The following is an 18,378-nucleotide window of genomic DNA, read 5'->3' as shown; positions in this document are numbered from 1 at the left end:
TTATCTGATTGTAAAAATACATTGAATGAAGATGAGTACTGCCCCTCATTTTAAAAAGTGATATATCCTGAAAAATGTGTATTGACTAAAAATTAACATTTTCCATACATACCTTATTATTTTAATATTGTTTGCAAATACAGTCACATCATACAGTAGCACTACCAGGGAGTGTTTATGGCTCATTACTTCCTCCTTCAGGTCTTTGTGACTGATACCTCTAAAATGGTGATATCTCTAGTGAGGTTACTGGGTTCCATGCACTCAGGAATGGGCTACTGTGTTCCATGCACTCAGGAATTGCCATTTTATGAACCTGAAGAAAGAGAAGCTGACTACGAGTAAAGGAGCAAAGAAATTTGGTGTTCTAACATTGTGCCTTCTGCTATTGCTTTTTCCTTTCATAAAATGAATTCGATAATTTTATTGTACAGCACAGAATGTGTTTCATGGAAACTTTTCAGCACAGAATGTATGGTCTGTTGCAAAGGGTTTGGAGATGAAGAGTACTAGGGGTATAATTAGTCAAAATTAGCGTGGGTGGAGAAAGTCCAGGATACTCAACTTCTGTAAAGAGACCTTCAACCAGAATAAAAGAATCTTGTTCAGAGGCTTATAGTAAGAATAAGAAGTATTATTAATGCTTAGGAGTGGCTCTGTTTGACTAAGAAAATGCCATTGGAACCAAGTATTTATGACTAAACACACTTGAATAGAAAACATGCAGGGAAAACTCTTGGTAGTTCATTTGTCAAAAGCTGGCTGAACTGTAGCCCTGCAGTAATTATGTACTGGATATCACGGGCAGAGAATCTGCTGACCACAAGCTGACTTCCTCATTCTTTCTCCTTCCTTCAGGAGTGGTTTGCATTAGGTAGTCAGCTGAAACTTCCAAAGCACATGGTAAGAAAATATGTTGCTGTGAGCCAACTCCAGGTATTTCTCATTTAGGTTTCCACTAATTCCCACCCACCCACCCCCTGCCCCATTTTTTTCCTGTTCATGAAATGAAAAATTTATTAAGGCACTGACTTAAATGCTTCTTAAGTCCTCCTGCATGCACATACACACCAACACAGAGAGGAAAGCAACTTATGCAGTGAAATGAAGACAACTGAACATAATCCAACAACGCTCCAGTTCCTTGTCCTGAACAACAGATCACCTAATATTAACAAACAAAAGACTTTTTTCCCACGCCATTATATATTTACTTTAGCCTACTGTTCAAGCTTTGCATGTTGGCTTGCTAAGACTATTTGATCCCAGATGCAGCTCTGTGCCAGAGTTGCTAGAACAAAATGCAGTGGGTGGACAAACCTGTCCTGCTGCATTGCTTCCAGCCTTTTAAAAAGAGAAAGCATTTATCTGACTCATTACTGTAAATATACTAAAAGAGCATACTGGTGATGATTTTATGACTGAAAGTGCCTGCATCTGCTCAAAAGGTTAACATGGGTGCAAAGTGAGTGCAGATCATGACACATTTGCTGATAGCAACCAGGGGCAAATATTAAGTAGCTTATCTTTTAAAGAGAGAGATAAGGAAGAAGAGTTGTGATGTGTTTGCCAATAAATATATACATATGTGTACATCACAGCTGATGCTCTTATACATTACAGTAACCATGGCAAGTAGTGCTGGCAGTTAGAGCCCCAGTCCAAAAACCAGGACATCTGAGTAGTAGTAGTCCTAGCTATAGATTTTTGCTGGAGCCTTTGGCAAGTGGTTTAGAGCTAAATTATGTTGCATCCTCTTCCCGAATAAATGAAGGAGGGAGAGATTTCACACGTCTGCACTTTCTCCAGCTGCAAAATATTGGGTTTCTTTTTTGTTGTTTTTCTTTGAAAACAGAAATAGAAATAAACAAAAAGACCTACAAATAAAAGAAGCATTATCAGGTGCTGATGATATAGCATATCTGCAAGGAAATGTGCAAAATTTGTAGCTCTGTAGTTCAGTGTGAGGGCACAGAATCTATTCCCCTTAGAAAGGGACAAAATTAACAATGATCTTACATAAATTGCACTGAATATCTGCTGTGTGTATTTTTCAAGCACACACATATATTTATGTATTTTTATGTATTTACATATGTTTGTATGTGTGTATACAGAAATATGTGCGTGATGTGTGTGCATATTAGGCTTCATATTTGGAGTACACACTGCAATTTCAGAAGTGCCTTTTTTCCTCTCTCTGGGCAGGAAAACCCTTTTTAAGTACTGGTATGTATATTTTTCTTTGTCTTACAAATATATAATACTTACCTCAGAAAGGTGTTGAGATGAGGATGCCATGCAATGGCTAGCATTATTGAAAATACTTGACTATTAAATTTCACTGCCTTTTTAACAAACCAAAATGTAGGCTGAACTCAGCTTTAATGGCAAGGTGCAACTCATGCAAGTAATCAGGATGCAGCTGCTGTGAGAGCCTTTTGGCATAGCCTAATGAGCCCAGAAATAGAAGCGTAGGTGTGATCTCATGGAATAACTAGGGGAGCATTGCAGTGCACACTTCTTGGGATCCTTCACAAGTATCAAAATGTTATTAAATGTTCAACCCTTGGATTAATTTCTCCACACAGCACAAATTTTAAGAGGAAGTCAAACCAATAAATAAAACATATTGCAAAGAACTGCCTCGTCAAATCATTGGATAATAGTCCAGCTTTTACAATTTTGTTTGAGACCGTTTCTTTGGGGGCATAGCTCATGGGATTTCATTCCCACAGCACAATGTTTGGTGCTTTATTTGATTGGATAAATCACCCTGACACATCTCGATTTTTTTCCAGCTGAGGAGGAGGAGAAGGTCAGAGACCATGGCTGAACCAACACATCCCCTGACCGTCCTGGAGGGAGCCCTGAGGGGCAGTCAGCCCTCTTGGCCACCCTTTTAAGTTGAGAGGTGTGAGTAGTCTTCAAAATGCTTTTAGTTTTCCCTTTGCTCAGAGAAGTAGAGAAAGTTCGTTTTCACTCTAAGCTACAGGAATTAAACAATAAGATCAACATTTTGTAATCTTCTTGGGAATTCCTTTTAGCTGCATGGATCTAAAATGCTGTTTTTCCCTAAATTGTGGGGCAAATAAAGATAGAGGCTAATCATACAGATGGCTTTCAATTCAAGCATTTCCAATGGCTGGTTCAGCAACATTTATTTGGAATCATCTATGAAATAAATATCTTAATACTTTTTAATACATAGGCATAAATTTAAAAATCATAAGTCTGGTTTCTTATTGATCTTGTCTGTTTGCAGTGAGGACCTGGAAGGAGGACCCAAAGCCAAAGTAAACTTTATTATTCTCATTTTCCTGGCCTTCCATAGTACCAAGTTATGAGAAGAACCATACTATAAAATAGAATTGCACTTGGGTCTCCAAACAGTTCGTATTTAGTGTACTGTTATCAGTTAAAACTATACATATAAATGTTTGAAATTTAAAGCAGTATTATTCCCTCTACCTTAGTGCTCTGTGGAACACATTACAACCAACAAGCGTATATTATGTGAAAACTGCAATCTTTATTCTCCACCAAGCAAATCTTTTGGCATACATATATCTGTACCAGAGGAATTGGTGGGGAAAGAAAAACAGATCTTAATTTAAGAAAACGAGATGCAAATTTTAAATTTGCATTTGTATGTCCTTTGTCAGGTAGTGATCCCCTAAAATTTCCTGATAACAGCAAAAACACAAAAGGGAAATAACTGCCAATCTTTGCACATGGTTTTTCTCCAACAAAACTTTCTGAATTTGCAGAGATGCAGACAGGGACTTTGGGTTTGAGGGGAAAAGTATTGCGTGTGAAGTTCAGCCTACAATGTAGTTTGTTTTGCATGCAAGAGGTTTCTCACAGTCTCAGTATCACAAACTGAAATTACTTGCAACCTTTTCTGCCTTTCCACTTCAATGTTTTCCCTTGGATGTAGACTTGTTTGTGTATATTTTTGTCTCATTGTGGCTGTCACTCTCGGAGAAGAACACTTTACTGTACTATTTACTGTACTGCCCTTGCTGTGGGAACTGTCACTGCAACAAAAAGTCCCAGCAATTGGAAAGGAAATGTGCAGTCGTTCCATCTAGTTATGACAATTGCTATGAATGCAAATTATCTCCAGCTTTACAGAAAGTATTTTCTGTTGAACGTCAAGAGTGACTTCAGTAGTGAAAGGCATATTTGCATATCAAGTTATTCACATGGGAAGGCTGGTAAAAGGGAAGGTCTCAATTTGTTACTTTTAATATCACTTTCAATTTTAAATCTTAAACAAAGAAATCCATGGGAATAATTGCTGGAAACTTTAAGTGACCTATTCACACCATGCTTTAGATTTGTTAAAATATTTACAAACCTTTTGATGAGCTTCTTCTATTTCCCAGATGTCATCGCTGAAATGAATGTAATATTACCATTTAATATAAAAACTTCCTGCAGCTCTATTAACAAGTTTCTCATGATGTAATTAGAAAGAAGGTGTAGTGTTTTCTTTGGTATCTGTGGGTAAAATGCTGTGCATACTTATACTCCTATCATTTTAATGAAGTTACTTTTGACTTAGTTCATGTGGAATTTGGCTATACCTTTATCTATAGCTGGATATCTATCCTAAGGGACAAATATAACAAACGTGCATTTTCTTTAGATTTCTTGTAGGAAGACACTATTTCCAGTATCAAGGAGGTTGCTGCTATTCTGAGCAAAGTAAATGCTGTAAAATCTTTTAGGTCCTGATTTAGCTAGGTTTTCAGATGTGTCCATAACTTGCTTGAATAAGCTGGAGTGCATGCAAGTGCTGGTCCAGTCAGGGCCTTCAGACCTCTCCTATGTGTCTGTGTTTCCTTCTGTTCACTAATCAGTAACATGAGGTTCGTGGAAGGGCAGCATTTTGGAGTCTGAAGACACATTTCTATCAGAAAACATTTATCTCTGTCTCATTTGAGCCAATGGACATCTCTGGTAATACTAAGGCTGGTGCTACTGCAAAGTTCACTCTACCACTAATGTAGATAGATGACTCTGGACTTCAATATCAAACACAGGACTAGTCATTACCATTTCTCACAAACATAAAACCTGCTTAGAACTTGGAATCTGCATGTCATTTCTCATCCAGAGGAGCCTTTGTCTTTTTTCTTTTTTCTAAATAAATAATGAACAAAAAGAAAGTGGGCTAGAAGGGGAAAAAATTAAGTTTTAATGGAAACACATTTCATCTTTTCTGCTCGCCATAAAACATTCACATAGTAAACAAATTGATCTTTGTTCTTATATTCTTTAATAACATACAGTATTTTGAATTTTGTCATGGCTAATGTATGGTTAAAGCATGTTGTGATGCTGTTCATGTTCAAACACCTATTGTCACAGTTCTTTGACATCAAACTACATTTTTTAAAAGAAAAGTTGTGTGTAACCTACTTCTGTTCATAAACACCTTTGTGAAAAGGTTGTCTTTTTTTTTTGTCTTTTTTTTTTTCCGACGTTTCAGTGTATTAGTGGTAATGGTGTTTTCTGACCAAAACCGTTTTTTCTTGGGACATAGTTCAAAGTCCATGCACTTCTGTGGTCAGCCCCTGTTTTGTGCCATACAGTACTTTTCTGAATGCTGCACCCCCACATGAGCAAGGCTTTTATAGGATGCTCTGATACATTATATTCTAGACAGCTAATCCAATCGTAGGACTGTTACAATTCTGAATAGCTGACAGAGCTATTTGAAATAGGGGTGTGTAAAAAAAAGAAAGTGTCATTTTGGTCCACTTTTCAGAGTGGATGGTGTTATATAACCTTTTTTCATTTCTTAACGCAGTGTAATTCACAATAATTTAAAATACTCTATAGACATTTAAACGATATACAATAATATAACTTAATCGGATTCCTCAGTTGTACTTAACAAATACTATTCTAATATATTTACAGTATCTAGTACCATAAGACTGTGCATTACTGTGCTTGGGAGCTTTATTTGCTTCCTGTCAAAAATGTAATGAAAGTACAGTATACTACTATTGTTCAACAACAATACCCATAAATCTAGGGAACTTTAAATTATATCAATTGACTCTAGCATTTTGGGGGCTCCTGCTTACTTCCGTGGGGTTGCACTCATTTATGCGAAGGCTGAGTTTGAACCTCTAGTTGGCACTTAGAAACCAGCAGCAACAACAAAAAAGCATGAGTGATTTGAGTTTGGGTTGATCCTTGGAATACCCATCAAAAGGGTATGATTTTCAGAGTGTAAGAAAGGCTTGTGGTCAGAAAGGCAGGACCTCACGAGTATTCAAACCAAGGTGCCCAGGTGGCTGGTTACTTTGGATAACACAGGCCCACAAATTTGGGAGGTAATCCTGGATCATCCACATACTCAGCATGGGAGCTGGCGGCATGGCAGCTCCACAGGCCCCTTGCCCCAAGAGCATAATGTGGTGTAGCACATGCTCCCGTGTTGGGTGAGGAGGCCTCATGGCTGTGCAGCCCCTCACAAAAGGTAACAGGATGAAACGAAAGCTAGAAATGCAGATACACAGACATCAGGAAATTTTTAATCCAACTTTTCTGAAATTCAGCTAAGTATCCCTGATGCAAGCAAATTAACGTAATTAAATGTGCTGTATTACCTGGGAGTATCTGGCACTTGGGGTTTAAACCGCTAGATTCTACAGTAGTAAAACGTCTGAGGATTTTTTAAAAAATCTCTCATAGGGAAAAAGTGTGTAAATTAGAATTGAATGGTGGTGTAAAAAGTCCACTTCTTTCTTAACATTCATGCATTTACTGGGTTTATGTTATTGCCAACCTTAGAATAATGATGACAAAGACTAACCCAAATTTTGGCTTTCTTATGCTCATGAAGCCACCGCAGCTCACAGGTTGCAGCAACCTAGTGTTCAGCTACCATATTTTTATTAACTTCTCAGCTCATGCTGAGCATATTTTTTTCAAAAACTATTGATAATATTATGTTTTAACCATTAAAAGCAGTGTCACGCTTGGAAGATCCTGCCAGTGCATTTGACTGCAAAGCAAATCTTTAATGTTTGTCAGAGCATGACTTTGTATCCTGAAACTCCCTGCAAGGAGCTGAGGGTAGGTGATCCACACCTGAAGCCTGAATCTAGAAGAGTCATTCTTATTCAGGAGGCAAGTGGGGAAAGTCTTCATTAAGCATTTGTAACCACAGCTTCACATGATCTTTTTGTTCAGTTCTGGTCATTGCTTAAGGCCTATAGTAATCGAACTCTCTACTAGTGGAGTGACAACAGATCAGTAGCATTGAAGAACTTAGGGAGAACCAAATACAAAAATCATAAAGTCAGAGTTCCAATCAGTTTACATTTAGTACAGAATTAAGACATAGCTACCCGTTAGTGCTTAGAATTTTTTGATACTATTAAAAACATAAATAATTATTTTTAATGTTCATTCAAAGAGTTCCAGTGTCACTGGCAGCTGATGTAATTTTGTGAACTTTATTTTTTCAAGCTGATAGTGGAGTACTTCCGCCACAGATTTTGTCTCCCTACCAGTTGTAGTTTTCTCTCTACCAGCTTTCATAGCAATTTAGTTTTTTGCAGCAAGACTGCTTTGTTGTAGTCAGTGGAGATTTCATTTCCTAAAAAAAAGTCTTTATTTGCACAGGGCTTTGTGCTTTTGTTGTCATAAAATATGAGAATATGTCTTTTTCTTTAAAATTTCATGGGAGCTGTAATGCAATCAGCTTCTCTGATATGTATAACTTAAAACACTTACTAGGAGAACTCTACAACACCCAGATTGTAGTTTAAAAAAAAAAAAAAAAGAGAGAGAGAGAAACGGTTGTCATGTAGTTGTCAACATCACCTTAATCCTGTTGCCCTTGTTTCCAAAGCAGTCACAACAGCCAGCCGAAATGCACCATCCGTAGAGGTGTAAGTAGTGGGGAGAGATTGGTTGTTGTGTTGGTTTATTTTTTTCCCAAAGAAGATTAGATGTGCAAAATGATGCTGTCGTCATTCGTTGTACTCCACTGTCTTCACTTGTGGCGATTTGCTCTGTTCATTTGTGCATGATGCCGTTATTTGCAGGTGAACACCTCTGTCCGCTCGCTACATGTGTTGCACTTCACAAAGCAGCACCAGTGGAATTTGCAATTACACTGCCACACCTTGGTGTACTGGTGTGTGTTGTAACCTCTTCCGCAGCACATCATGTCACACCCATCTGCGTTGGGAGAGGTTCGGTTACAGAGTCGTCCCTGGGTACCAACGCTCCCCGTGGAAGCATCTTCCTCACAGTAGTTGGGTGACTTTTCGATATACACTAAATCTGTTTCCATTGGTTTCTGGTAACTCTTGATCTGCTTAATCTTCAGGAAAGTTGGCTGTCTTAGTCTACTGGCTCGTACCACCTCCACTTGCACTGCAGCATTGTATTTCTCTTTCAAAATATATCCAATCTCTCTGAATTTAGGAAGTGTGGTCCAGCAGGTCTTGGTTGTGCAGGAACCTGAAACTCCATGACACTTGCACTCCAATTTCATTCTCTCTTCAAGCACCTATATATATAAACATTTACATATTGTTACTGAGGAAAATGACATTGCAAGCTTACCTAAATCTGTCTGTCTAGTTTATATTAATATTCATTAATGCTGGCTGAAATTTTTCAAATGCATGCCTATGAATCTTCTTGCCTCCCAGCAGAATGCTTGTAACACACTTTGTTTTACATGATGAGAAATACAGTGGTTTGCCATTTCATTACAAAATATTTTCATTCTATTTCCAAATATTGGAAAATATTTAATGAAATTTCAGGAGATGTCTTTAGAGACAAAATAAGACTACAATGACTTAAAAAAAATAAAATCATATCATCTTAATTTTGAAAGCAGAAGAAAAGAAAAAAGTTTTTTAAAAGTGTTTTAAGATTCAGAATATTTAACCTTAATTGCTTTAAGCAACGTTTAAAAAATATTTAAAAATTTTGAACAGCTTTAAAATTCACAGAACTATACTTTGTGGGTGTGTATTCACTGCATAATCAAAATTTTGCCTACACTGGCAGTGGTAATAGAAGCATTCATATTAACTATTTAACCCACAGAGCACATCATCACCCTTAAAAGCAGCACTTCTTGCACCTAGCCCCATATCATGCAAATGTTCACCCATAAGTATATTTTTCACCCTGGGGCAATCGTTGTGCAGCATTAGAGAAAATAAAAACCACCAAAGGGCTCTGCTAAGCTGTGAGCTAAAGAGAAATGGGATTATTTATTATTGCTATGGCTGTGTAATACCTAAGGATGCCTCCCTCCCATCATGGATGTGCATTCAGGGATTGGTGATGGTCTTGCCACCAGCCTCTGGAGGAGGCTAACCCAGCATCAGGTGGACCCTAAGAGGAATCCCAACGCTAGCAGACATTCATGCTCATGCTCCACTCCTCATCTTTAGCCTCACCTGTGGTTCAGACGCACCATAGCTGGCTCATCCCTCCTTCCCTGGGCACTGACACAGCCCTGGGCAAGGCAGGGAGATGCCCTCCTGCCTTTTGTGTACACGGGGAGGGGAGACTGGCCTCAGGGAAGTGCCTCTCTGTTTTTCTGCCCTTGCGCTGCCACTTAAGCCTGGCCACAACTGCACCCACAGTCATCATTAGCTTATGAAAATCAAGGCCTTAGAACAAAGCAAACTGATCTTTCTCTTTCACAATGGGATGCTAACAAAGAAATATGAGCTACCAGGCTTGTCTTGAAGCATTATTGATGCTGCGGACCATCTCCAATAGTGGTTTCATTGCATATCCCAGAACATGACTGAAGTGGGCAAAGGATAAAAGAGATGAAATCTGAGTACAATGGCATAATGAAGTAGAAGGGAAGTAAAAAATGCTTACTGCTTAAGAAACTGGCCTTAAAATAAAAGCTGTACAGATCTGGTTATCCCTGCAAATAGAGGGCACCCTCCTGAGTTGTTCGAGTTTCAGTTAAATTGTATGTGTTTTTTTTTTTGTTTTTTTTTTTTTTGTTTTTTTTTTTCTCCCCAAATTTTTGGGGTTTCAATATTAAAGAGAATATTTGGTTTTGATTCTGACTTGCCAATATACAGTAGCAAGTACAAGACAGCTGAGCATCCTAGTCAAAAATACCTTAGACTTTCCGGAACCACAGGCTTTTCCTATGTCAATGTCCAGTTTGCCTTTCAGTGCTCAGAGGCAGAAAAGGTGGCTTGCAGCAAGCGTTATTGTGTTAGGGAAGAAGCTCCTGCAATTGCAATACTCTAAAAGTAAAATCAGCAAGGCTAGGATGAGCTGCTTTCTATGGACACTGGAACAGCCACTGCTCTCTAATGAACTGTATCACCCACCTGTCTTTCCCCACAGTTAAAAAAAAAAAAAAAAAAAAAGTCAAAAAGAGTGCCACCTTCTGCAATGGCAGCAACGTTACAGTAGCTGCAAGTAGAGGGATGCCTTATGAAATACTATAGGGTCTGTCAGGATTCCTCTGACTCTACTTTGTCAGTAGAGTACTCTTCTACTCATCTGTAGAAGAATGTGATTTTTTTTCAAAGACCTTCCTTCTTCACCCCCCTAAAAATAAATTAAAAAAAAACAAAAACAATCCTGTTCCACAAATTTGTGTTGAAATAATCTGTTGGTATTTAGATGTGCATGATGTATATATATACGTTTTTTTTAATTGCTTGTTTCACTGACATTGCTGAAATACTTTGTTTTAAACCAGCCTATTTCCACAGCTCTCTCTTTTGACTGGTGGTCACCATACAGTTGCAGACACAAGCACTGCAGCAAAATTCGTAACAGAAGCTGGATGAAGGTAACCTTCTCTACAGCAACTTCTCAGAGCACTACAGGATGTAAGGACTTCAGGAAAGCATTAGCAATGGGACTGATCCACCATGCCTGATTTGTGTTCCTCTTCTCCCTAAGTAACAGTTCTTGGTGAAGGGCAGAGGTTTGTGGTTTAGTATATGTTTTACCAGGTTCTGTGAGTGTGTGTGATGTCTGATTTTTAGTTTGGAAAGGCAAGTCAGTAATTGGCCCAGAGAGTGGGAGGAGGTGAAGCTTGTGAGGCTCCTGGTTGTCTGTGGACTTAACGCTCTGGGCACTGTTTTGAGGAGCCTTGGTCTCTCTTGTTGACATGCTTACCTCCTACAACAGAGAGTGTCATTGTTCTTGAAAAACAAGATATTACCCACTCAGGTGTCCTTGGTGATATCTTCATATATGTATATTTATATTTATATGTGCATGTGTATATATCTTTATCTGTTTGTATTTGGTTGAGACACTGGTTTTTATATACAGCACTGCCTGACACACTTTGTAGTACCATCTGCAGCAACTTTATCCTGTTTTGCTTTTTTTTTCTTTTTTGTCTTTCTGAAGGTGCAGTTCCATGAGTCATTTTGGTGAACAGAAATCAGATTCCAGCATTGTATTTTTTTCAGATATTCCTGACGTTTAAATTTGTGAAAGATCTTGAAAATGCAAGCCACGCAAAAAAGCATAAGTTTCAAAATGTATTAATTCATGATCCTGAAGCCAATCTTACAGGTTTTTATTTTTTATTTTTTTGGAGACTTCTCTCATGAATGTGGAATGCTTGGGGTTACAACACCGAGTGCAGGCCCAATCATCAGGTAGTTAAATTCCTGAATGCTATAATTTGCGTGCCCACAGTCAGCTGTGGGTATAAAACTGTGCCCAAAAACTTGGAGGTCAGGGAATACAAGGCCCAAACTAAGCAGATTCAAAGTAAGATTTTTTTATATTTTTTCCTGTTTCTACACAGATGCTGCTGAGCATTCCTCTTTGTTAGCAAGCCAGCACAGTCAGGCTTTTCCAGAGGTGTGGTTGTGAAGCCCCACGAGGCGCAGTGTGGAGATCCCGGAGCAGGCCCTGCCGCTGCTTTGCAGCTTGCCATTTACATGGATAGCCGCACCTTTCTGCTTGGTATCTCAAGCAGCTTCCCACTTGCAAGGTGCTACTGGGCCTGGCAAAAATGGTAGTGTTTGGCCCTCCCCACGCAGTACTGTGAACAAAGAGTGACTAGCATTTTCTTCCTAAATGTCCCTCCAACTTATTTTTCTTCAGCAAAATTCCCATCAGAGCTTCGACCCTGAGCCCTAAAGGTACTTATTTACTGAAATCTGATACATTATGCCAAGGTAGGTGCCTGATTAAAGACTGAAAATCGTTAGCTTGTATGACCTAGTCGTTCAGCAGTTTCATTTGTCATATGTCAGCGCCTCATATCTAATCTCGAATAGTTTACAGCAAGATCTACTTCCCAAAGCAAATTCCCATCGTTGGACCGTGCTGCCTCAGACTAATAGTAGGAACATTCTTTAGGTCCATTTTCCACATGCAGGCCCACTCCCACCCCAGTAGGATCTTGCCAAGTAAAATTTTCGAACTGCTGCTACTTTGTTAAATGAATTGTGAAATATAACATTAAAGCTTTCTTATTCCACATATTTTTATACCTACATAAATCATATACTGAAAATACAATTTGAGGGTTGTGTGCTGCCAGTAAAGTAGAAAAACCTAGCAAAGACTGAAATAAAACAAAATGATATGCATGAAAAGAAACTCATTTTTTCAAGTTCCATATCTAGACCCAACTGCATAATATCAGATACAGTTTCTGTACATATTAAAAATCCTATCTGGATAAAATATGTAAAAACAATAGTAATGTTTTGTGTGTGTTTGTTTTGGCTTGCCTTTTCTGGTTTGTGTTTTCCTTAGTGGAAATGCACATTTTTGGACCAGATGTTGAATGTAACAAAATCCATATTAGTTTTTGACTGCAGTATCAAAAAGAAATTGAAGACTTTAAAAGTTTTCCCCCATCAAATATGCAAGTGATCAGCTTTTGCCTTGGGTAATACCAGTACCCAAAGAGTCAGATTGTGGTCATGAGATGTCACCATCCCCTTGCATACTTGAGCTGCTGCAGCCATGAGAGCTTATGGCTGGGTCCCAGCAAATTTTAGTCCCAGTGCAGTCTGGTGTCCAGCACTGCTGGCAAAATGTTGACCTCATGGACCCATCTGGGAAACAAAGTTGGGTTTGGGGTTCCTTTCCTTTCCTTTCCTTTCCTTTCCTTTCCTTTCCTTTCCTTTCCTTTCCTTTCCTTTCCTTTCCTTTCCTTTCCTTTCCTTTCCTTTCCTTTCCTTTCCTTTCCTTTCCTTTCCTTTCCTTTCCTTTCCTTTCCTTTCCTTTCCTTTCCTTTCCTTTCCTTTCCTTTCCTTTCCTTTCCTTTCCTTTCCTTTCCTTTCCTTTCCTTTCCTTTCCTTTCCTTTCCTTTCCTTTCCTTTCCTTTCCTTTCCTTTCCTTTCCTTTCCTTTCCTTTCCTTTCCTTTCCTTTCCTTTCCTTTCCTTTCCTTTCCTTTCCTTTCCTTTCCTTTCCTTTCCTTTCCTTTCCTTTCCTTTCCTTTCCTTTCCTTTCCTTTCCTTTCTTTAAAAACAAACAAACAAACAAAAAAAAAACACTCTGACAGCCAGGGGTTCTAATATTAATAGGATGTAATACTACTCTAATACAAATGTCCTCGAAATATTCTTCATTAACAGCAATCCAGAAAGCCAAAAATAGAGCGGTTTATGTCATATTTCATCAGATTGTGTCCAGCCCTATGAAGAGAAGGCATACTGGAGCCAGCAAGAGAGCAATACCAGTGATTCAGCTGCGTATTTTACTTTGTGCTCCTGCTTGAGGCTACTCCATCAAGCATCAAACCAGTATTTCTACTCTAGGAGGGAAGGTGAGGAGTTGACTTATTGTGTTTACTCCCTCTTTTATTGCATCCCTATTTTTTTTATTGTTTAGTTTGAGGGAGCAGGGACCCTCTGTTTGGCAGTGGATCAGTGTCCAGCTGCAACATGAGATGGCTTTTCCCTGGCACTGGCCACAGCTCAGCAGGACCAGGGACATTAATTCACCTCCTTCTGCCCTTCACCTGCCTCCAATCCCACTGAATGCTTTAAAAAAATGGAAGAAGGTTGTTCTTTTCTTTACCCATGTTCTCCTCCTGGCTAGCAGGAATACAAGCCTGGGAATTTGAGACCTCCTGCCCATCAGATGAAAGTCCCTACTGTTATAAGGATGGGCTATAGAGACTATTATGAGGATGTGTTATAGACACATCTGGGCCTCTTCCTGTCCTTCTAGAAGAATAGAAAATAGCTTCTAAGTTTGGGCAGCAAACTGCTGCAACCAGTTAAAATTTCTGAAATGTATTTTCACAGTGAAATGTTGAAAAAAGCGAAAATCTCCAGATGCACCCCTTAAAGCATCCCCAAAACAAGTGCAAATACATTATTTCACCGTTTTTTTCTATGGAAATTGCTGTGAAGCTTGCAGATAAATTTTTTAATATCATCTTAAAGAGATGAAAGTACTTCATTGTCATTTTTACCATGTCAGACAATATAGAGATGTCAGGTTTAGGGGGTGTGAAGTAATATTTTACTAGATGAATGATATGTACATCTTGTATACACCGCATAGGTTGCACTGGCAAGTCCATTTCTAGAATAAAACTGTTTAACAAGTTCTAAAATATTTTGCGATTTCCTCCCTCTAATTTTAAAGCAAATTTTCAAAATGTAGGATAGTACCAGATGTAGCTTCTGGCAGTCGATGTTAAGGGTGTGTTTCTGGAAGAAAAAAATAGGCTAGTAAATCCAGCCCAACTGGAAGCGGGAGAACTATCCTCATGAGATTTTGAGCCAAAGCTTGCATACTCAGGACATATGGATAAGCATTAGTTATCCATCTAACCCACCCAAGCTGTAACACCAAACTTTTTGAAGTTGGATTTATAACTGTCTGCAAATCAGTTTAAGTGGAAAAGTGGAAAGTATGCCGTCAAGCACAAATATCAAAAGCTTTTCTTTCATGAATATTCTTACAATGGAATTGCAGTGAAATAGTGTGTCTCTTTTAGAGAAAAAAATGTTCAGAAAATAAAGGGATCAGGGCTGTAAAACCTGGAAAGTCACATTCTTTAAATCACTGAAATGACTTAGGAAACAGAGTCACATTTTGAAGAATATTCTAGGCTTACAAGAGAAGAAAATTAGTTGGCTTTCAATTTTGAAACTGGGATTCAGGCTCCATTGCAACTTCAGAGCATGTCATCCAGAGTTTGAGGACTGTTTCTAAACTTTATGTCCTGCTAGGTAACTGTGAAGGCAGTTTGCAATATATTAAGGCGTATGGAGCATCTTGCAAAAGTGAGCTTATTAATTTAAATATTTCAGGTGGGGTGAACTGAGCTAACACTTTCTCATATATTTTATGCACAAACAGCACATATAGATTTATATATAAATATATACAATGACGTGCACACACACACTCTACATATCTATATATATGTATATGTATATATATGTATATACATAATGGTGACCAACAAATCAACTCATTTGCTGTTCTACTGCCAAAGCATGTCAGCAGAAAACCCTTCCCAGTACCACAGTTCTGTGGCACCAGGAACTGTGAGAACTAGTCATGGCTTAGATGGAAATGTTGTCCCACGTAATTGAATAATCTCTTTTAAAGAGAGTCTGATTTTTTTTTTTTGTCCCCACTCTCTTATTGTTTCAAATGTAAAATAAGATGTCATCTTCCAGGCATTCCAGAAAAACAACAAGCAAAACCCATTGACATTGCAAAGGAATAAATATTGGGATGGTACCAGGCTGAGTTTCTGGCAGTCAGTGTTATGGGTGTGTCCATGGAAGGGAAAGAAATAGGCCATCTTTTTCTCCGTGTAACCACAGACATTGTCTGTTATAAGAGCTTAATTGATTCATAAACTGTTAGAAATATTTCATGTCTTCTGTTTGGTAAAAACTGTGATCTGCTACCAATTTGTCAACTTGTTCTTTTAGCTCTCTCTCCCCGCCCCCCCCCCCTTAAAAACAAACAAACAAATAAACACATTTTTATCGAGATTCACCATGAGTGCTAGTCATTGTTTTGAACCTTTCTACAAAAAGTTAAGATTAATGTCATGCGTTCCCAGATGTTACTCTTTCTAAGTTCATTTATCTCAGAGTAAAGACACTTGTTTCTAAAAATACACGGTAGAAAGCTGTCTCATAAAACAGCATTAAAGCTTACTTGGTTTTGTTGCTATTTAATTTTTCATTACTCTATCAAAGTTTTGCCCACAGATCTCTCTGTAATCGTTCAGATTTACAACAAACCATTCTTTACTCTTTTCACAGTAATGTTTGCATTAGGCTTATGCTAGGCTTCCTTTGGGGGCTTGTTTTCATTTACCACACTTGTACTTTCCATTCTGAGTCATAGCAGCCCTTTAAATAATGATGGTGAAGTTAGCTGCTTTGTTCTTTTACACTGCGTGGCACTATTTTTCTGCAAAGCAAAAATCTTCCATCAGTAGCATCTCATGTCATCAGGAATCTCTAAGCATTTATTTCTTCCAAATGGTGCCAATGGCAAGTTTATGATTTTGTCACTGGTGCTATTTATTGCAAATGTATTAGAAACTTCACAAGCTTGCCATTAGCTGAAACAATTTTCAGAAATGCAATGCAGAGAAATAAGGAGATGCAATTAGTGGAGCAATTAGGAGATTCATTCTTTCCACAGTCACCAAAAATTCCCTGAAAATCCTAAATATCTGCATTTTCACGGTGGTACTGTTTCTGAGTGTTGTCCTGAGCATCTCAGCTGCAAAGTCACATTAACGAGCCCCCCAGAACTATTTTCCCCCTCATCTGCTTGCAAAGTTCATGCAGTTATTTATGCAGCATGCTGTCTTTTCCTCAAAGAAAAACAAGAACAAAATGCCAGCAGGCCAGCTTTTGAGAACATCCCTATGAGAGCAAAACATTACTGTCACTGCTATAGCTACAAATGTCTCTAACCACCAGGCATGTCTGAGGGGAGATGTGACAACTCTGGGACAAGTGCTGGGAGAGACTGGAAATAGGCAAAAATCCTGCCTCGGTCCATGAAAAATCCCATACAGGGATATAAGGGGGCATTCAAATAATTGCTCTGTGGGCAAAACTGCTGATTAGCCTCCTGAATAATGCTTATAGAAATGATTTTCTGGGCACTTAGTAGAGGTCTACTGGGGTCAAGGGCCTTCCACTGATTTTGGAGCAACCTGGGAATAATTGTAGGTGGGGTTGGGATCTCTTTGCAACATTTTTTCCTGATTTTTCTGTATTAGGAGGCTCTGGGATTTAAACACAAGACTAAAATGAAGATAGCAAATTTATTGCCTAAATATTGTCAGTCTTATGCAACTCAAAAAGCCAATACAGTATGAACTGACTAAGAACTGTGAGACTTAAGAGCCTTAATGTTACAGATGTAAACATCTTTGGTCCTTTAGTAATCTTGGACAGGAATCCAAAGCTTGATTCCAAACTGTTTACAAATTTTAAGACAAGCTGCATTCAGATCAGCAGAATGGTACTGACAGAGCAAGCAGAGAGGTATGAGCTTTTCCCAGTTTTGGGGGGAAATTTTGGAAGGGGAAAGAAGAAAGATGGAGATCCAGTGTGGTACTTCAGCAAGTGTCCAGCCATAAATGCAATGTTTCTGACTTGACTTTGAATAAGGAACACATGGAGCACGTCAGAATAACATCCACATGTAAGCAAAATTTCCTGTTTTGGGATTTTGTTTCTGGCTCACAATCCAATCTAAGTTTACCCAGAATATCCAAAACTGCCACATTGCTAGGAAATGTAGGAACAATTTCAAGCTTGTCTGGATTCTCAGAAGGGACTTCTGATTTCAGGCTGAAATTGCACAAAACTCTGTGGCTGCTTTCTTAAAGGTCCAGCTCAGAAAACAAAGAAAACCTATCCTGGTTTCCAGAGTTTTGTTCTAGCCCTAAGTTTCAGTCAGTCCTCAAGTTCAGAATATCTAATTTGTACAAATAGCAGATGATCTCAGATGAACCAAAATCACTATTATATACTGTAAAACTTTGCATATTCATTTCATGGGAATGTATGTCATAACACCAACATTATTTCTAAGCATGGACCCCAAACCATCTTTTATATGAGCACATTCCTCAGGATTTGATGGATTGTACTTAAAAAAAAAAGCAAAAAGCTGCATCAAATTCTTTCAGGCATCCTTAGCTGTTCAAAATTATATGATGCATTAAAGATTACAATGAAAATATATAGCTATAAATGACTACTGAAAAATACCACCAACAACAAAATGGGTTAATTCCAAAACACTATTTATGAAGAAAGTATATTCTGGGGGGGAAAGAATGTGGTCAGTATTTGCAAGCCTTTTTATTCCTATCTCAAAAACACAACAAGTGAGCATTACCA

The 18,378-nt window shown here is 38.4% G+C and overlaps 1 protein-coding gene across 2 annotated transcripts in view; it reads right to left on the bottom strand.

Moving 5' to 3' along the window:
* Positions 1-5,183: 5,183 nt before the first annotated feature.
* The window catches only part of WNT7B (Wnt family member 7B), a 97,072-nt gene continuing 83,877 nt past the window's right edge, over positions 5,184-18,378 (bottom strand). For both annotated transcript variants that reach the window (XM_083800672.1, XM_083800671.1), the window contains exon 4: positions 5,184-8,548. In XM_083800672.1, coding sequence (XP_083656798.1) covers positions 8,069-8,548 — 480 coding nt within the window. In that variant the 3' untranslated portion in view covers positions 5,184-8,068. The remainder of the gene's footprint in view (positions 8,549-18,378) is intronic.

The sequence above is a fragment of the Anser anser genome (genome assembly GCF_964211835.1).
Source record: "Anser anser genome assembly, chromosome: 1".
Lineage (NCBI taxonomy): Eukaryota > Metazoa > Chordata > Aves > Anseriformes > Anatidae > Anser > Anser anser.
Note: the sequence above shows the minus strand (reverse complement) of the source record. Positions and strands in the feature narration are given on the sequence as shown.